The sequence below is a fragment of the Abramis brama genome, assembly GCF_963993115.1.
Source record: "Abramis brama genome assembly, chromosome: 11".
Classification (NCBI taxonomy): Eukaryota; Metazoa; Chordata; class Actinopteri; order Cypriniformes; family Leuciscidae; genus Abramis; species Abramis brama.
Window position 1 is genome coordinate 35,571,506 of NC_139973.1, and position 21,362 is coordinate 35,592,867.

Consider the following 21,362-nt stretch of genomic DNA (forward strand, 5'->3'; position numbering starts at 1 on the left):
GCGGAAGCGGGGTGGTCTGCGTTTGAACTGAAGTGTGTACCCGCGCCGAATTATATTCAACACCCACGGCGAAATGCCCGGAATAGCTTCCCACGCTGCCTGAAAACGACTGAGCGTGGGCTGATCTAAACCTGCGGTCATCGCCGCTGCGGTCATGGCCGCTATGTGAGTGCTGGGGGTAGTTATTGACCGTGACTCTGCGCTGCTCGAAGGCAGGGCGGGTAACACAGTGTGTGGTGCAAGAGGAGAAAAAAGCTCTGTTTGTGAAGTAGTGATTTGCTTTATTTTTGAAACAACATTCACAACATTTACATTCACAGAACAACTGCACACGTCGCTCACAGAACTCTGAGGGACCAAGTGCACTAGAGCGCGCCGCTTGGACGCGGGGCCGACCTGGCGCTTTTTCCTCCTCTTGCCCGAGCGGTCAGGACGACTGCTTGGGCCTGGCAGGGGACGCGGTGGGCTTTCTGCGCGGGCTCCTCTGCGTCCTCCTGTTACCCGCCCCTTGCCACTGACCGCCGCGGCCTCTACGGGCATCCTGTCCCGAGCGGGGCGCTGCCTGTCCTCTGGCCGCAGCCTGGGGTTGGCGGCCTGAGGCTGAGGACGAGCGAGAGCGCGGCTGCGGCGGCGGCGGCGCCCTTCGAGGAATGACGTGGCTCATAGCCTTGGCCTTTTTCTGCGTCTCGGAGTAACGCTCGGTTACTTTCTCCATAGCGTCTCCGAACAGGCCTGCAGGGGAAATGGGCGCATTCAGGAGCGTCTTCCTGTCGGCTTCCTGCACGTCCGACAGGGTGAGCCACAGATGCCTGTGGAGGACCACGAGGAAGCCCATAGAACGGCCGATCGCCTGGGCCGAGTGCTTCGTGGCCAGGAGCGCGAGGTCCGTGGCCGAACGGAGATCCCGGATGGCGTCAGCGTCAATAGAGGCGGCGCCATCCAGAGACTTCAGCTGCTTTGCCTGGAGCACTTGGAGAAGGGCCATAGCATGCAGCGTGGATACCGCCTCCCCCGCGGCACCGAAGGCCTTGTTAGCCTGGTGGGCCGTAAATCTGCAGGCTCGGGACGGCAGGCTGCGGTCCGAGCCCAGGGCGGGAGCCGACGGGCAGAGATGAGCGACGACAGTCTCCTCGACGGGGGGGATGCTGAGGTAGCCGTGGTCCCCCGCCTCGTCCACGGGGGCAAACATGGCCTGGGTGGAAGTGAGGGTGCGCGCCGATTGCGGGGCCGCCCACGACTTCGCCACGTGCTCATGCACGTCGGGAAAAAACGGTGTTCCCCTCTTCGAAGCGGCCTGACGGCGGCTCGATTGGAGGAACCACGTATCCAGTTTGCTCTTAGATGGTTCATCAGGAGCTTTCCAATCGAGGTCCAGCTCCTCGACGGCCTTCGAGAGGATACGGAAGAGCTCGTCCTGCAGGTCCGGGGTGTCCTGCTCCGCGGCCGCCAGCGGTGCGGCCTGCTCTGCACCCCAGTCGTTCTCGGAGGCCGACAGCGACATGGAGTCGTCCTCCTCACTCACCCCGAAGGAAACGAAGTCAGCGACGTTGCGAGGGGGTTGAAAGGTGGGGTCGGGGAAGCTCACCGGGGAGCGGACCTCGACTCTGCGGTTGGGGGGGGCTACCAGCGGCTCAGAGGCGGCGGTAGGCCCAATCCCCGCTGCTGCGCGAGCTTCCTCCCTCCTGGCTCTGAGGGCTCGAAGGGACATGTCCGCGCAGAGGTCGCAGGACCCTCCGTCCCCGAGGGCTGACTCAGCATGGGCCAGCCCCAAGCACGCGATGCAGAACAGGTGCGTGTCGGTGGGGGCGATGGGGCCCGAGCATAGGTTGCAAGTTGCCATCGGATGCAGGAGACAGTGCGAGTATCTCCGGCGCAACTTCAACGACGGCGAATATAAAATCCAGAAGTTTGTAGTATCAGCTTTCTAGCACACGATTTAAGCGTGAAGAGAGAGATTCTAAAGGGAATTGACGCTGCACTTGCATTATAACTGCAACGGTGTTTCAGTATTTGCATATTTGCGTCAATTGGCCAGCTCTGCTGGCGTTAGCCTATAAGATTTCAGCAGAAGTGAAGGATGAGAGGAGTTCCCATATACGACATCCGTAATGTCGAAGTTCCGTAGCCTTGATAGGGAACCGGGGAACTAATAGCCCTAAGGGCACACAGGTTCGTTTGGATTGAGTGGGTGAAAAGACATGAGCCATATAAATAGAAAAGTTTTATTTTCTCGTCAAAAATAGTCGGAAATTCAACGTTAAAAACTCTTACACTGGCATTATAATATGATGAACACCATCAATCAGAATCCACTCAAATACACACACACACACAACAAATAACACTCAATTTAGAGAAACTCATCACTCAAGAGCAGAGGTATCTGGAGGTAAGGGCCAGCTGCCAAATTGGAAGACAAGTTCACTCGGTTTTAGTGATCAAAAATAAAACACGAAATAAACAAAAAGAAAGAACAAAAACAAATAATCATACATATAAGTTTATGAATCAATGGAGTTCAATAGGCGGCAGCCAGAGAAGACAGCCCGCCCGCACAGTCAGACGAACTGCACAATCTTCACAAGTGACGTAGGCCTACGTGTAACAGAAACACAGCAACTAAAAGTTACTATCCTGGTGGATGTCGAGGCAAAACAGTGACATAGTCGCACTTATACGCGATCACAGTTCAGCACTGATACTCGATTCTCACGAATAGCCCAAGAGACCCTCAGTTATGCAGGGGGGCCGCGGGATGATCCCGGCACACAAACCGCTTTGCAGTCGCGCACCATATTGCAGTACAGCAGCTCAGTCAGGAACACATGCTATCAATGACATGCTGTGAGGCGTGGGCAGCCAGCACACAGCAGACGAGGAAGCCAGCTTACAGTCTAAGACGATGGGAAATAATGCTAACTTAGTAGCCATAAAATATAATTATTTTTTACCAGCCACAATTGTAAATATTAAAAATGGACACGTTTTGTGTATCTTATTCTATTTCTACTGCTTACTGCACAGAAAAAGTTTAACGAAGGTCTTCACGGCTATCTATCTATCTATCTATCTATCTATCTATCTATCTATCTATCTATCTGTATGTCTGTTTGTCTTTCTGTCTATCTTTCTCTCTGTTTGACAAGCCAGTTCTGGTTTTGTGTAATAAAATACATCTTGTCTTTAGAGGACTTTTGAATCTGTCTAAATGTCTCATGTCTAAAAAAGCAAGGAAGAAAGGAGGTGGAAAACATGCCGGGATGACAGAGGAGGAGAGACTTCTGTACATGCAGCAAAAGGCTCAAGCTGAGGAGGATATTGCCAAGAGAAAAGAGGATATGCTCACCCAATTCCTCAAGGTGTGATAATTGTGTTTGAGCAGCTGACATATCATATATATATATATGAGCTGAAGTGAATATTTTAGATTTAGAAATCGTTGAGTCATGTCTTTTAGCTGTATAGTGCTTTTCAACAACACATCGTTTCAAGGCAGTTTGTTTATGTGACATGGTCAATGTTTACATTTAGTCTCTTTTGTCTAGAATAGATGGTGATGAAACTGAAAGACTAACACTTGTGTAGGTGTTCAGCTACATCTAATTGTTCTGATACAGTTTTGAAAAAGTGAGCTAAGTATTGAGAAATGGGTCCTGGCTACTGTAAAAATAAAACTCAGGCAATGGCGTTCTGCACCGGAAATGATTAGTTTTTTAGGATAAACTGCAGAAAGAGGAGAGGAACACCATTCCGAATCTCTACAAGCTGCGGCAGCAGTGGCGTGCTGTTTTAACACAGACCAAGACAGCAAAGCTACGCAATGACATCTCAGTCCTCAGCCAGAGCTTTGAGAGAGTCCTCGACCACAAAGACAACATCATTAAGGTGACTATATAAAATGTATAGACTTGCCTCTCAGTTTTAAATTCTATAGCTTTCATTACAGAGTCTGGGAGTAACAAACGTTTGTGTGTGTGTGTGTGTGTGTGTGTGTGTGTGTGTGTGTGTGTGTGTGTGTGTGTGTGTGTGTGTGTGTGTGTGTGTGTGTTTTACAGAGTTTGGTGGCTGATCTGTCTGAGAGGGAGCAGCAGTCAGAGATGGCGTGCAGTTCTCATCTGCAGAACGTGGACTGTCTGTTAGAGCAGGGATTCCCAAAGTGTGAGCTACCACCAGGGGGTGCGCGAGAGGAAAAAAGACAGCTGCTGTCTTCTACGCACTGCTCTTCTTTTATGCACTGCAGGCTTGGCTATATGCGTGCCAACTCGTTTCATTCATTCATATATTATAAATAACTGGCTGAAATCAGGGAAACTGTCAAGTGGGACGTCTTATGATAAAGTTGTTAGTCACGAAGGAGGAGAGGGACCAAGAGAGAGTGCGGATTTGGAGGCAACAGAGACGGAGAGAATAGAGAAAGAAAATGAGCGGGAAGATGTGCCGGAGGAAACCGAAGAGGAGGGAAGGAGATGGCAAAAAAGAGGTGATGAGGGTGAACACCAGACGGGGAAAAAAAGAAGGAAATATGATGACAATTATCTGGGTCTGGGCTTCACTTGGATCGGCGATACAGATTGCCTGAAGCCTCAGTGCATGTTGTGCAGTGAAGTTCTAGCAAACAGCTGTCTGAAGCCGTCTCATCTCTGTCGTCACCTGCACACGAAACATGGCAATTTAAGTCAAAAGCCCCTTACATTTTTTAAAGCAAAGTTGGAGTTGCAGAAAAGCCCCCCAAAAAATGCAGTTTCATTCATGCGTTGGGTCTACAAAAGAAGCATTACGGGCTTCATATCTGCTCAGTTACAGAGTAGGGAGAAAGGGGCTGCCGCACACAATTGCCGAAGACGTGTGTTTGCCAGCGGCCAAAAAGATGGTGGCGTGTATGATTGGAGAGAAAGAGGCAAAAAAGTTAGACATGATTCCTGTGTCCAATAACACTGTGTCGCGCCGCATTGATGCCATGTGTGAAGACATCCTGGCTACACTAGTCAGCCGTGTGAAGAAAAGTGAGTTTTACTCTCTGCAAGTAGACGAGTCTACAGATGTTGCGAATCTGCCCAATCTTCTTCTGTATGTCCGTAACCTTTTTGAAGGAACGGTACAAGAAGATTTTTTGTTCTGTCGGCCCCTTGCTACCCGAACAACAGGACAGGAAATCTTCAATTTAATTGACGTTTTTATGAGGACCAATGGGATCGACTGGGAGCGCTGTGTGGGAATTTGCACAGACGGGGCAAAATCAATGACGGGGAAACACGCGGGGCTTATAGCTCATATTAGGAGAGTCTGCCCATCCATCAGCTGGTTACACTGCAGTATTCACAGAGAGGCCCTCGCAGCCAAAAACATGCCAGCTGATCTACTTGCAGTGCTGAACGACGCAGTCAAACTGGTGAACTTCATTAAAGCTTGTCCGCTAAATTCACAAATATTCACACTGTTATGTAATGAGATGGGCAGCGAACACAAATCACTGCTGCTGCACACAGAGGTGTAGTATAGCCTATTAACATTTTGTCTTAATCAAGAGATATTCTTAGCAGAAAAAGGTTTTCTTTAAAATTTGTGGGTGTTTGTTTTGTTTGTTTTTTTTAAGTTAATTGATACACGATGACACTTGTAATTTTGTTGCAGGGGTGAATTCAGGTTGATTGGGACACTTTTTGCCATTGAGATGACTGGGAAAAAGTGTTTCAGTTTCAGTATTTTGGTTCTATGATAATGTTTTATAAACATAATAGAACAGCTGCAGCGTAATCATTCTGCTATTAATGATTTATATAAAACACAAGCTGCAAATCATTTCTCATGATCTTTGTAACCAGTTTTCATGGCTGATTATAGACAATAGGCTATACCACTGGTTTTATAGGGTGTTTTGAGTTGACTGACATGCAAAACATGTTTCATTTGTATTGCTTGACCTATAATATCAGGTTGCACATGTTAAAGGTATTTATTACTCTGTCACTGATGGTATGTGCTTATTAAATTATTAATTGTTCTGAAAAATTCTGTATAAACTCAAATAATTCAGTTTAATTTATTCATCAATACACTTATTTCTTTCTTCTTTGTCTTGAGTTTAGCCAAAAAAAGGATGAGAAGTGCAAGTTAACTGATCACATGAGCTGGTGAAAAGAGGAGCTAGTTGTGTCTGAGTTCCTTTGTAATGTATTTTCTGGTCTTTTCCTTCACTTCCCTCTTAAGAGCTTCCTGGAGACTCTTGTTGTTTCTCGTCATCACTGCTCAGAGTCTGTTCTTTCTTTCATCTGTTCAGTCTTTAGAACCAGCTGATTTTATAAGCTAGTTGCTGTTACATCACTGATTCTGCATTTGATGGCTTCCCTCTCAACAGATTGTTTCCCCGTCCGTTTGCCATTATATCACTTGTCGTCTGTTTTTCTCATCATATTGCAGAATTATCAGGTCTATAGTCTTCAAACAAGGTTTTTTTTTTTTTTTTTTAGAAACAACATTATTTTGACAATGACAAACAGATATTAGAATGTGATCGGAAGATGATTCCTTCTGTAAATTTTCTCCACTGTTTTGTCATTTCTCACAAAGTAATTTTAACAGAAGAATGTAAATGCTACACTAAAAAACTTTTAATTGGTTAACTACGTTACTAAATCATACATGGTATAAAATTACATTTTACAAGACAATATATTGCAAAAGTATGATGTACTTTAAAATATATGAAGAAAACTACACACATATATGCATAGCCTACTGCCAAACTACAATATAGTTACAAAAATTAATATTTTTTTTTATGTATGAAAGTTTAAAGTTTGAATAGTCTCACAATTTATGCCAATAGGTATTCCCAAAAATTCATTTTGTGAACCATTTATTGTAAGTAGCCTATTTAACATTTATTTGTAATTATTGTTTTCAGTTATTTTAGTGTTTTATGTCGATTAGTTAATGTTGATAGCATTATTTAATCGTGTAGTGTGTTTTTGTGTGTAAAACTTTGGTCTTTGTTATTATCAGCACATTTTACAGTAACAGATTGTAATAGCTCTATATTTGGCTGTTGTATTAACATTGTTTTTAATGACAAAAAAAATAGCCAACAACATGCCCATAATGCTTGTAACATAATATATATATATATATATATATATATATATATATAAATTTCTTTTGTTTTTTTTCATTAGCAAAGTTCTGGCAACCATATCAGCTGCAATTTTTTTAAATCGTAAATTTCATGAAATACGAAAAAAAGGTTACACTTTATTTTAAGGTGCTTGTTACAGTGTAACTATACATTTAAGTACTGATATTAATTAACATTTTACTCTATAAACAGGGCTAGGGTTAGTTTGGTTTAGTTGCATGTTATTACTACAGTGAGTGCATGTAACATGTAACAAAGACACTGTAAAATAAAGTGTTTCCGAAAAAAAGATTAGAAGCGAACTCCTTTGCACAAATAATATTTTACAAATTTATTTCTTTTTACAAATGCAAAACTTTAAACAAGTGCACGTGACCATATACCACAAGAACATCCAATCACATCGTCGCGGCGTATGTCAGGTAATGTTCGTGCTGAGCTTTGGTCATTCCTGGTAAAAGCACGTAAGAAGAAGGAACAGCAGGTCCAGAACCCGGCCAGCCCAGGCAGTTATAGGGCACCATGTGGCCCGGGTTCCCCGGAGACGGGTGAGCGTGTGGCGCACCGGCCAGAACCCCCATACCGGGGAACGCGGAGACTCCACCGGGATACCCGAGCAAAGAGTAATGTGGGAAAGGAGCAGGGGGTAATTCCGTAATTTTGGAATTCAGGTCAAGAAACTGATAGGGGTTGGCGGACAGGTGGTGGTGACTGAAAAACACCCGAGTAGCAGCAGCGACAGACGTCTTTTCCGCGCTCAGCGAGTCCGCGAGCGCGTCACCGGGTAACCGCGCACTTTTCAACGGGTCACTGTCACCCAGATTATACGTCACATTAAAATGATACCTATCTTTTTTGACCAAGGTTTTGGGCTTTCGCCGCGGTCTGTATTTGTAATCCGGGTGTTCTTTCATGTGAACGGCTCTCAGGCGTTTGGCCTCGTCGATAAAAGGTCTTTTTTCAGAGTCTGACAAGAGCTTCCATTCGCCTCCGAGGCGTTTGCTGATCTCGGAGTTGTGCATCTTCGGGTTGTCCAGTGCCATCTTGCGTCTCTGAGCTCTCGACCACACCATAAAAGCGTTCATAGGACGCTTAACATGGTCCATAGGCTTTGCCATTTCTGAAACAGTTTCCTCTGGTGCTCCTTTTTCAATTCAGTCCAGCGGAAAGCAGCCCAAAGTTCCTTTCACGCACAGTTCAGTCAGACCTGGCTATGTTACCTTTTGTAACATGGCACCAAAATCTGAGTCTCCGCCTAGAAATAAGTTTTACTATTTGCCAAGTATCATTGACTTACACAAATGCCATCAGATAGGGCTTTTTATCTCTTCAAACAAGTGGCAATAGTTGTAGCTGTTATCCATGGACGCGCGGTGAGTTTCTGAAGTGACCTGGGTTTAAAGCGCATCACACACTGCTTAGATTTGTACCTCCTGCGCTGAGTTTTGAATGAAGTGGGCGTGTCACTTCGTCCTGAGATAAATGACGTCACTGCGTGTGTGTCCTGTGAAATCTAGCAGCACTGTGTGTGTGGGGCAGTTTACTTCCACTGGTAGCACTCCGATGACAATATTACATTATTAAATCTTTAACAGATAGTTAAATCTAAACTAAAGATATTAGTCATCAAAACTTAAATAATGTAAATTGTAGTATTGTAGAAATTATGTAGTGAGCAAAGATGTTATACAAATCAAAACTACACTGTTGTAAATTTTGTACACATTAAGAAAAAAAAAAACATTGTTGGTTTAACTTAAAAGAGTAAGTAGGCCTAACCTGGTTGCTTCTTCAAAGTTAAGTTAATTAAAAATTTAAAATATTGAGTTACAATATACAATGAAGGATGTTTAATCAACAGAAACTCAATATATTATGTTATCTGAATCACATAAATGTGTTTTTATCTTTTAATGTTGTTTAACAAAGTAAAAATATACATTTACAATTATTTACTTGCATCGCATTCAAGTTGTGCATTTTTTCAGTTCATTTCCTGGGCCTTATTTTTTGACATATACGAATATATAAATTAGCTCTCCAAGGCTAAATGAATGAATAAATAAATACTCAGTTGTCATCTTTGTTTTGGCAACTCAGTGCTTAACCAATAGGCTGCTATTTCATCACAGATACTGTGTCATTAAAAGACACCCATTGAAGTTCAGTTAACATTGTGTCCTTAACTGCAGGTCATATGCGTTTTTCCATCACTATGTGATTATGATGCATTTTGTTGAATGGCTTTCAATATTAGAGAAGGGAAGTGCTTATTATTAAGTCAAGCTTGGAAATTCGACACTGTCGTCATTTCTCGTAATGATGTCTCTTTGTATACGCTTAAATCTTCATAATCTTCTTGTAACCATGGATGTACTATTTGCAGACAATTTATCCACCTCACATCCTTGTAATATAAACTACTCAAGCCCAAATTACAATTGGCAGCAATAAAGCATAACAGCTTAATTGTGCTTCTTATAATAACTGGATGGCATTTACATGCAACGTGATGAGGTCATGTGACAATGTAGAATACTACTGTTGAAAATGTTTATTGTACATGTATGTATTCCATAAACTATCTACAAACATAGCCCTGCAATCTCTTTTTTCACTTAAGCGCAATAAACATTGACACAATGTCAATGTGTTTTCATTGTGTATTTCATTATTGCATACACAAATGAACAAGAAATCAAACCATGTTTTCATCAACAGGAAGTGATAAGATCCTTTTGTAATTGGAGCGATCATACCCTGAGAACTAGGAGGTGTCTGTCATGAGTCAGGACCACACCAGAACAATATGCTCCGGGGTAATTAAAGGAACAAATGACTCTTAAAACCGGCTCTGTGTTTAGCCTCCTTTTATTCTCCTGAAAACATCTCGGAACGCATCTTGGAACTGCATGAGTGCTCTCGGTTATCTCTCAAAGAGAAGCTTATTTAGCAGAAAGGAAAAGAAGGTCCTTTGGAGAGAGCGGAAGAAAAGAACAATGCGTTAAAAGGAGAAATCCTTTAATTTTCAGCTAGAAGAAGAACCATTGTATGTCCAGCTTTTCCCTGCCTTCAGTTCTTCATCTCCACAGTGCTTTGACAGAACCACCATAGCACTCTAAACATTTGTGTTCTAAAGAACATGAAAGAATCACTTATATAACTGTGCAGAAGATGAAGAAATAACAATAGTGATGAACTATATATTCACATTTCCTGAAGAAAATGCGTGTGGTGCTCAGGTTTGGGAAAAATCGGCAACAACCCACAGGAAACTGAATTGGAATTTGAAATTTTATGACAGGAATAGGAATTTGCTAAATAGTATTTCGAAGAAATTCAATGCATTCATTGGAAAATGTATCATTCTCTCAGTCCATAAGGCCCTTTTTAAGTTATATTTTGACCATATTATGGCTTTATTGGATAGGACAATTAGAGGTCAGATATGAAAGCATGGGTGGAGAGAGGGGAACTTGATCGTCAAACTCGGGTCACCAGAGGCACAGCTGTGTCGGTGAGCTGCCCACGAGGCTATTGGCTTTACAAGAAGGTTCAAACAAGGTTTTGTGAAGCCAGTATTCAAAATGTGTTTGCTCTTCTAGTTAAAAATTACATACATTTCTTTGAAATTCAGTTTAATTCATTGTGATTCTTCCTTATATTCAGTGTTGGGGGTAACGTGAGTTACTTAATCTGATTACTTTTTTAAAGTAATGAGTAAAGTAATGCATTACTTTTCAATTAGCAACAAAATATCTGAGTTACTTTTTTAAATGAGTAACGAAAGTTACTTTCCCAGACAGCAACATAGTGTCGGCCCAGATCCACGGCCCACGAAGAGAGGAGAGCGAAGAGAGGAGGCGTGTTCCGGCGCAAACGTTACCTGGTGCTATTTTGCAGTTCCAGAAAACAACTCCGCCACAGACCAGGAAAAACCTAGTCTAAAGTCAGTGGCGCATTATTTAGGGCGCATGCTTGGCTATAATGTAGCGTGTGCACAACGCACATACACTTTGCTTCTCTCATCTACACAGACGCAGCAGTTGACATTTTTGCAAACCATACATAATTACAAGGAAAAATATTTCACACGAGGGAAATCATTGTGGTGTCCATGAAGATGTGAAAAAATAGGCATAAATCTAGCTTACACATTTACTTAATTATTATACGCCTGTTTAACCGAAACTAATTTGGGCGGGTTTCTCCCATCCCCAGTGTCACTTCTCTGTCTTTTACGGCCCTGACGAGAACGTCGGTCTCCTCGGCTGTGAACCGCTCCTGGCAAATCCGGCGTTATAATAGCAATCCGCCATGGAACAAGCGCGCCTGCTCTTAAAGTGAATGTGAGATGTCGCTCTGATTGGTTTATTTCACGTCACGCCCAAACCACACCTATGAATAATGAAGCTACTTCAGATCAACCCATTTTAGATTTGCGTCGGGCACAAGTCATTTATCCCGCCGGTATACTACCAACAGCGCCTGAGATCTGCCCACAAAGTTACTTGCGTTTCGCGTTTGATACTTGCGTTTCAGATCGTTAAAATAGGGCCCATATTTGTTTTGTTTTTATTGCTAAAGAGGGTTGAACTTTCTTCTCTTGCGTCCTATTCTTCTGCAATCCAGCACAGCTGAAAGGTTTGAGCGGGACCCTCGAATGTACAGGTGTGAATTTGCATTTACTTCACCCTGAGGCTTAATCATTTCACTTTTAACTGGCATCATTTACATTTATGCATTTGGCAGACACTTTCATATTTCAGGATACACGTTTTATGTTCTTGTCAGGTCTTGCTTTCCCTGGGAATCGAACCCATAACCTTGGCATTGCAAGCACCAACACTCTACCGTTTGAGCTACAGGAAAGCTCAAACAGTGTGAAAGGGCCTTTACATTTGCCAAAAATAGGATTTTTTTTGTTATTTAAAAACAAACAAGCAAGCCGAGCCCAGACGAGAAAAAGTAACACAAAAGTAATATAACACGTTGTTTTCCATAAAAAGTAACAAATTAATGCAATTAGTTACTTTCATAGGAAGTAACACAATATTGTAACTCATTACTTTTAAAAGTAACTTTCCCTAACACTGCTTATATTCAAATTCATATTGCAACTCTGTGTCCTGTCAGGAATGGAATTGAAATTCTCAATTCTGAATGGCACACAACCGCCGGGTTCAATAACCAATCATGAAACCTTAAAAAAGTATTGAGTCACACCGTGCATGAAATAGTCGGATCATTTGAACAAATTCCACTTGAAATGTCTAGAGAACATACAGTGTCCTACGACATGCAGTATCCACCACAACGTACGGCCACCCAGCGCTCGACGTGCTTTCGGCCCGCCATTACAGGGGTCCCGAGTCTTTTCACCCGCTCCAGCGTTGAGCACACAGCCCTCCCATGACGAACCCAGAATCCAGCTGACATCACAAGCTGTTTTGTTGGCTGTCCTTTGTAGGCCGTAATGAATCCAGTGAATGTGAAAGGAGATAAAAGGACAGCTCCAGTGAGAGTGAAGGATGGTCACACTGTGTGGCTAATGTTCTGAAGGGTTTCACTGTGGAGAATGCTAACAATGGAAGCAAATGGCAGGACAATGACCAGTGTTTTTGTCCACTCAATTTGTCTGAGGTCCTTCAACCTAATCACATTCACTCAGAGTCATTTGAAGGTTTTGTTCGAAACAGAAACTGCTGAGAGTTCGGGCCCGCGAACAAAAGGACAGAAAGGGGAAGAATCCTCATCTATCACCATGACAGCCGGACTTTAAGACAGGGATTTGGGTCCAAAGAAAACACGGGATGAATGGAGAGGATTGGAGAGAAAAGCCAACGTTTATTCTCTCAAAAAGTCATCAGACATGCTCGACCGTCACGTGCATGAGAACGGCTTGAGTTGTTGTTGAAGTTCTTTGTTAATGGGACTATGAAACCTTGAAAAAAAAAAATGTGGAGGTTAAGTTTATACAATTGATGACAAACTCTTTTAGAATTTGCTTTGTAATTACATAATTCAAACTCTTAAATATACATAACAACACTTTTTAGCTGTCAGGGAAAATAAAGAATTTAGTTTTCTGATAAGGCACTTTAACAAACGTGAGGTCTAAAAAGGGAAACAACAGCATGGAATATTGAAATGAATAAAGTGGAAACAAAATAATGTATAATGCAAAGATGTAAAAGATGAATATCCCTGATTGGTAAAATACTAGAAGGGTATAGTGAAGTGTGTAAAAAAATAAAATAAATACGAAACACAACATAAGGTGATCATGATCCCAAGTGATTTCCATATTTTCCTAAATAAATCTAACTTGTCATTACTGATAAATCACATACTGTATGTATGATGTATAGCTTCTTTTTAATAGAAAATTCTCATTTCTAAGTTATGTTCAACATTAATACACACAGAATGGAAGGGTTTCATTTTTCAAGCACTAATATTAATTCTTACGTAAAAAATGCATGTTAAGAGTTTTTTTCTGAATTGTATTTTTAAAGGCTTTAGGAGAGTAAACTTGCACATTTCTGACATAATTCCTGTGTTTGTATATTTGAATGTGTTCATGAAAAAGCTGCCATCATGACAGGAGCCGAGCTGAATGTCACATGAATCTCGCAATATGTTCAATTCTTTACTGTCAACGTATTGTATTTTAACTTGCCCCACTGACATCTAGGCCTATTGTGAGAGCATTACTGTAAATGCAATTCAGGCTTGTTTTTACAATCTTGAGGGATGAGTCAAAACTATTTTCAGAGGTAAACGACAGAAAATCCCAACTTCATCTGGTTTGAACTGGGAAAATCATTTAAGCGTGTCGAGTGTAATCAGTTATCAATCTACTTTGTCACCGCAGACTGCAGCGGTCCAAAGGAGAAGCGAACAGCTGCTTTCCATGTCACACTGATTTCTAACCTTCATCAGCCCATTGTGCAACTTTACAACTGATATTAAGACACAGAATGGAGGTGGTAGCGTAACAAATGCTTCTCTCCCTGCTCCTTTAAGCAATTTGCTCCAGAAAAGCAATTTCTGTCAGAAAGTGTTTTGTTTAGAAGAATTAACTTTAGTTCTTTTGTTCTGTTCATAAGGAAATGGCACATATAAAACAAAACAACATGATAAACTACTCCTGAAAGTACTGGGAAACTTAAGCCACACCTAATGTCTTTATGTCTTCACATTAGAATACAGAATAAATCAAGCACTGTCTGCAAAAACAAATTTTCTGAGCCGCTTGTCCAGTTTTTTTGAAGTCGGCATGAAACGAAGGTTGCGATGGTCTTTTCTTCCCACGTGTGAAGTAAATCTGAGTGAAACGGCTTCTCGAACAAGAACAAATGTTGGGCGGGACTTGATTTTGTTCATCAGGAATTGATTGGATGGTTGTGGTTTGCTATTGGTCAATCTCATGTGAGTGACAGGTGGCCCCGCCCTCACGCCAGTAAACACCTCATCAGAGAAGAGAAGAGAAGAGAAGAGAAGAGAAGAGAAGAGAAGAGAAGAGAAGAGAAGAGAAGAGAAGAGAAGAGAAGAGAAGAGAAGTCGTAGGGAGGGGAAGTTATTTTGATTATAGATTACGAGGGCACAAAAAATAATGCTATGTATGGATAAATCATTCATAATAAATACTGCAATATTCCATCAAAAAAAAATTAAAAAATAATAATAATTGTTATGCTGATTTTTGGTGGCTGTATGAAATCTGTTCTCCTCAATTTCACACTGGTTTCCTAACAGAGTAACCACAGATTTAGACCTTCAAATTAAAGAAATAGTTTTCAAAAATACGTATTTTGAATGTGTTCATATAGAAATATCAAAATATAGAAAGTCATACAGATTTGGAATGACATGAGGGTGAGTAAATGATGGAGGAACTTTCATTCCTTTAAACCATGGACATGTTCCACTAATATTAGACAACTATAAAGTGTCCAAATAGTTAATATTTTAAACAATACATATTTTAAAGCGTTTGTGCTTTCTTTCTATACCTATAGCTGTCCTGGTAGTAGGACACTTGGCGGGTTGTTAATTGCCTTTTTTTAATAGTAATTATCATAAATTAGGTATCATTCAAAAGTTTAAACACAAAATGAATCCTGTAAAAATCGTTTTGATTAACGGTGCATGTCAAATAATTTAAGAATCTTAATGCAAATTCCACTTCAAATGATGAAAACCAAGGACAGGGATCTGAATTGCAAGATAATGCACAAAATTAAAGTAACTCTGGCCTACTTATCAACATGTTTAAGAGAGAGTGTGTGTGTGTGTGTGTTCAGCTTTGCCATGAGATCATCGCTGTAAGGGAAGCATACCACATATCTCCCATTATAATGGATCTGGCTATCCTTTCATATCTTCTCTCAATTTTTGCGCATTACGAGAGTGTATTGAAAGTGCTGTTTCAATGGAAAGGTAAAGGCACGCATTCCTTCTTGTGCACACCTTTGAACTGAACACAATAGGATCGTCTACTGCAAAGATCCCACACTTTTGTTTGTCCATCCAGGAGGAGAAAGGCCTACAGTATCGCTTACTCTCCAGAGATGATGGTTACGATTACAGACAAAGCCACAAATGTCGGGGACAAGAGGCTGTGATTCGATGCCTGCTTGCCTAACACATTGCCTCTTGTTCTCGGTCAATCCAGGATTTTGCCTTCAGGTTAATTCCTTTATGCCCTAACATAACTTAGTCTCAAAACACCATGAGACACGGATGACAGACTGTAAACAAATACCCGCTGTCACCTCCGGCACCAAATCTTAAAGACATTATGGGGCGGGATGTAAAGTGACAACGTTTTTCTTCTCCGGGTTATTGGGATACAGGGGGATTCCCAGTTGTAATCAACCCATATGGAAATGAAGGTTAGGATAACTCTAGGCAGTACGACATGATAATTATCAGCGTTGTCATTCTACTGTGATTAATAAATTAAAAAAATGCAGTAAAAATGAATGCAATTTATCAAGCCCCTGACCAGTGCTAGGTAAGTACCTGATTATATGTAATCTGGATTGCGTAATCAGATTCCAAAAATTAAATACTTAAATTTAATTTAAAAAATCAGATTACAGTTTTTTTATTGATTAGCTACTTGATTGATATTCACAACATTACTCAGAAATCATTGATTCCCCCAAATTCTTCTTTTTTTATCTTTTAAATGTTCCTTTCTCAAAAGTTTTATGGAATTGAACAAACAGACCGGCTGCTGTAATTTTGACACGGAAAATTGATAAGTTGCACATCAAGAACAAATAAAATATTTAATCTTTTGTTTTGGTTAGTGTTTTATTTGGATTGTTTTCAATTTCATATGATTTATTTCTTATAATTTAACTTGTTTATTATTTAATCATTAACTTTTCATAAATGTATGAACCCCCAGAAGTTCCTTCAAACCCTAGTTAGGAAAACTCTGACATGATGTAATGTTTAATACACTTCATGTTGTTGATAATAAAAAATAAAAAAAAATAAAAAAATTATTTCTCTTTATATTTGATTGTATATGGTACAAGATTATATTATTCAAATCAATGTTATAAAAAAAGCTAGTCTAAAGCAATCTAAAAGTAATCAAAAAATCAGTTGACTTTACTTAATTTAAGGGCAACAGGTTTCCTCACTTTTTTTTTTTTAGTTAACCATGCGTAATTGAAAAAATTAAGTGATGTGAACTTGACAATTCCACGTAACTTATTTTTTTCAATTACGCATGTTTTTTTAACTTAATTTTGATGCAATGGGTTTCCTCACTTTTTTTAAAAGTTGTCAACTGATAATTTTTTACAGTGCAGATTATATTACCTAAAATGTGTAATGTAATAGATTACATAACTAACAACATTTTTTATCATGTAATTTGTATTTAGTTCTGTAAGTAATCCACCCAGCACTGCCCCTGATCCGTACGTAAATTCCCTAAAAAGCTGTATTCATACTACTAGTGCAATTCAAGCTACATGTTTTTGACCCCCAAAACAAAACAATTAAATAAAAATACCCATCAAAACACAAACATCAATTTAAGAAAATGATTGAAGAATGAATACGAAAAACATGTTTTGTGTAATACCAAGTGTTTAATCCAAATACAAGAATCTGATATGACACAATTTCAAACACAAATTCGAACATAACTGCAACTTTTGGACAGTAAACAGTGATTCTTCAACTCACTGTCACTCAACATCACTTTCATTCTCACAGTTCCAAATTCACAAAAAATTGTATAAAAATAAAATGATTTTTTTAAAAGTTCAAAAGAATCAAGGACAGCATTACATTTAAAGGATATATTAAACAAAAAAGTAAAAGTCCAGCACAAGAACTGTCTTTATATTCTATATAAAAAAAAAAACATTTTCAGAAAGATTGTTTTCCAGCAAATATGTTTATCTCTAAGCTGTCTCTACAAAGTGTTTATTGTTTTTGATTAAGGCAAATGGAGTGTAATAATAATAATAATAATAATAATAATAATAATAATAATAATAATAATAATAATAAAACAGATGCTGTTCTTAAACTTGACTACTTTCAAGAGCCCTCTCAGTACAGAGTTGTCTTAACATTCAGAAGGCCTTATCGTGTTGTCAAAATCAGCAGCTTTTTAAGGATCATGGAGTATAAAGGCACCGGTAAAACTAAATTAGTCTAGATCATAGCATAGTGTTTCATTTGAGCAAAGGCAAGAAATCTCTTTGGCCCATAGCAGTCCTGTACTATACTTACACATTAAGGCACATATTCATAATCATAATATACAGTGTACAACCAAGTGCTATCACGCTGGAGAAATCAGAGCGCTGGTGTAGAGCTGAACTGGGTCTTCCTCTCGTGACTGCAGCCTGTCCTCTCTGGAGATGTTGGCGTGTGTACGCGTCTCCTGCTCCGCTCAGCCTGGTGTCTTGGGCGAGGGAGGTAGAACTTGTGGCTGTTGCCTTCCGCAGAAGCCGAGGATGCTGGGATAGCCGTGCCCCGTGTACATCATTCACTCTCCAGGCTGTTATAGGGCAGTCTCGAAGATAACCAAGCTGCCATCTCCAGTGGTGGCGAAACCGTTGAGCTGGTGGGCCGGACTGCGGTTCATGTAGGCCTGTAAACCAGAAGAGACAGAGCACGGTTAGTGTGACGTATATGCAGTGCTGAGTAGTAACCGATTACATGTAATCTGGATTACATAATCAGATTACAAAAATTAAGTACTTGTAGTTGTATTCCGTTTAAGGGAATCTTTTCAATTTTTCTTTTTAAAAAAGCTCATCACATATATATGTTGGTAAAGTCTTCTCGATTTGTTGAATTGCACACACAAGCCACTAGTTCAGAGAGGCAACAGCACTTGAACACTGAATTTACAGAAATCATTCCACATTTAAGGAGCGTTTCCTCTATTGCATATCTGATCAAACTCTTATGAACATATTTTAATTATTATTCGAGTTATTCCTCAGTTATACATGGTTAAAGGTGCAGTGTGTAATTTTTAGCGGCATCTAGTGGTGAGGTTTGCGAATTGCAAACAGTCAGTCACTCACTGCCTATCCTTCAAATTGCAAACTCTAAGGAGAAGCTACGGTGGCCGACGTAGGATCGGAAGATGTTGTCGTCTGAGTCTGAGTCAGCAGAGAGTAGCAAGTCAAGCAATGAGGTTTCTTTATATTATATTTGATATTAAATTATATTTACTTAATTATTCAGTAAAACCACATGTTATTGCGATTGTTATTTTTACTTGTTCATCATGTTAGTCTGTTATTCACTGACTTTACCATAGCCTGTTTCCATGCTAGTTAGTATAAGATAAGAGTTATGGATAAGTGCATCAAAGCAGCTGGTAAGGTGAAATAGCTAACATTACGATGTCTGAGGCGTCGTTCAGACAGCATGTTTTTCTCCACGTTTGCAGAGTCAGGGACAACCTGAGTATTCTGCTGCGTCTTTTTCTGCTGCTTCTCATTCAAGTTAGTGACGAAACGCGCTCTGTAGCGCTGTTTGTTCGCTGTCGGCTACGGTAGAAACATGACGTCACGATATGTAGATCTTCATAGAAGGGGGTGCCCGCGGTTATGTAGATATAAATGACTCATTCTAAGGTAATAAAAACATAACGGTTCATTAAGTAAGGTCTTTATACACCACTGAAAACATAGTTATGGATCTTATATTGCATTTCTGTCAATAGATCAATAGAAATATCACACATTGCACCTTTAAATGACTCAATATGTCTTTGGAAGGCTTTTCTCTTTCTAACACATTAAAATGCACAAAATCAATATTATATTAACATGTAATGCTATTATTCCCAAACAATTGTCAGTCGCACCCCTTTTCACCTAATATATTCAAGTAAATAATTTAACACATCCGCATATTCACGGTTCTCTGATGTCGATTAAAGGTCACATGCAGGTGAACAAATAAAATGTTTAATATTTTTTAATATGTGTTGATTTGTTTTTATTTATTTACTTTAAATTTGACATTTTTATGATTTAATTATTAACTTTCATGAGCTCACTAACCCCCTGCACTTCACAAACTATAGAAATGTAATATTGTGGAATATATTTTCTTTCTCTTTACATTTTTATATCAATATGGTATCAATAAAATTTATATATGAGTTGGGTCAAAAGTAGAGATGTCAAATCGATTAATTGCATCTAACATAAAAGTTTTTGTTTAAATATCAAATATTTTTATGCGTTTAGTAAACAGGGACCTATCTATCTGTCTATCTGTCTATCTATCTATCTATCTATCTATCTATCTGTCTATCTATCTGTATCTATCTGTCTATCTATCGGTCCGTCTGTCTGTCTGTCTATCACACACACATACATACATATATTATGTAAACAGAAACTTTCGTTAGATGCGGTTAATCATGATTAAATCGATTTGACAGCACTAATCCAAAATAATCTAAAAGTAGTCAGAATACATTACCAAAAATGTGTAATGTAACCGATTACGTTACTAACTACAATTTTCATCATGCCATTTTCAATCTGCAACGCACTACAATTTGTAAGTAATCTACCCAGCGCTGTGTATATGACCTTTTAATGAGACCTGGAAAGGGATGAAAGGCGTCACTCTTTTCCCAAACCTTCCCTGACAATGCTTTCCTAAACACAGGGGACGGAACACAGGAGGCTGAATGGAAGTAAAAATCCCCCCTTATTTAATATCATTATTATGCAGTAATCAAAACCTCTCATTGTATTTAAAAGCACCCATGGCTAACAATGAGCGTAAAGACAAAAAGAAGAAAAAGCACCTGGTGTTCCGACCCACACCCCCCGCAGATACACCGAGAAAAGTCCCAACAACACAAAGCATGGCCGACAAACAGTTGGCCACACTATCAGATATACTCTCAATTGAGCCGGCATTCAGAGCGCACAAAGGCGGAGTGGTCTAATATCAGGTAGATGTGTGCTTGAAAGCCCCGGCGGTCAGCTCCAGAGGGGCCGGCACAGAGAATGAGCTCACCGGCTGAACGAGGCGGAGAGGAACCCGATCCGAAGGGAGAACAACATGCCGCCGAGGAGGGGGAAACTAATACTGACTGACAGCACAAAGGCCTGGGCTCTTTGAAACACGGCGTATTGTGGGATTCTGGCACAGGTACATGTGGCACATATTTGGCGACGGGACAGGGCGACATGGACGGGCGACTTCACATCGGTGTTAAACTGATGCGCTCCTGTGGACATCCGGTGATCTGCTCACCTGTTTGGCGGTCTGGAGGAGCGAGGATGCCTCTGCCTTTCCCGTCTGCTGCACCATCTTGTACAAGATCCCGTTCTGGTTCTGTAGGAGAACGTGGGGGGCGTCATACTCGTGGATCCGACCTGCATCCAGAACCTGAGAGAAAAATAAACATCACTTTTTTTATGCTTTCTTTTTAGGATTGAGAACCGGTACTTTTTCCATTGAAAATAAATAAATAAATAAATAAATAAATAAATACTGGAACCAAATGATTTGTGACATTAGGATCCGGTAACTGTAGTCCGATTCATGAATGAATGAATCGTTCATTCTTTTTAATGAACCAAAGAAAAAAGACTCAAAGATCAGTCATGAGTCGGTCTATTGACTCAAGTGACTACTTTCATCATGTCCAACTCAAAACGAAGAACATGCTATTGTGATATGTGCATTTAATGCTTGT

At 40.3% G+C, this 21,362-nt stretch overlaps 2 protein-coding genes across 2 annotated transcripts in view; both read right to left on the reverse strand.

Annotated features, from left to right (window-relative positions):
* Positions 1 to 7,264: 7,264 nt before the first annotated feature.
* Positions 7,265 to 8,560, reverse strand: LOC311092684 (transcription factor Sox-21-A). The gene has a single exon (XM_084129596.1). The coding sequence runs from the start codon at positions 8,248 to 8,250 to the stop codon at positions 7,531 to 7,533; it is 720 nt and encodes a 239-aa protein (XP_083985722.1). The 5' UTR covers positions 8,251 to 8,560; the 3' UTR covers positions 7,265 to 7,530.
* Positions 8,561 to 17,239: 8,679 nt separating this feature from the next.
* The window catches only part of abcc4 (ATP binding cassette subfamily C member 4 (PEL blood group)), a 46,971-nt gene continuing 42,848 nt past the window's right edge, over positions 17,240 to 21,362 (reverse strand). The window contains exons 29-30 of the mRNA XM_084128503.1: positions 20,918 to 21,052; positions 17,240 to 18,269 (exon numbers count right to left, since the gene is read on the reverse strand). Coding sequence (XP_083984629.1) covers positions 18,180 to 18,269; positions 20,918 to 21,052 — 225 coding nt within the window. The 3' untranslated portion in view covers positions 17,240 to 18,179. The remainder of the gene's footprint in view (positions 18,270 to 20,917; positions 21,053 to 21,362) is intronic.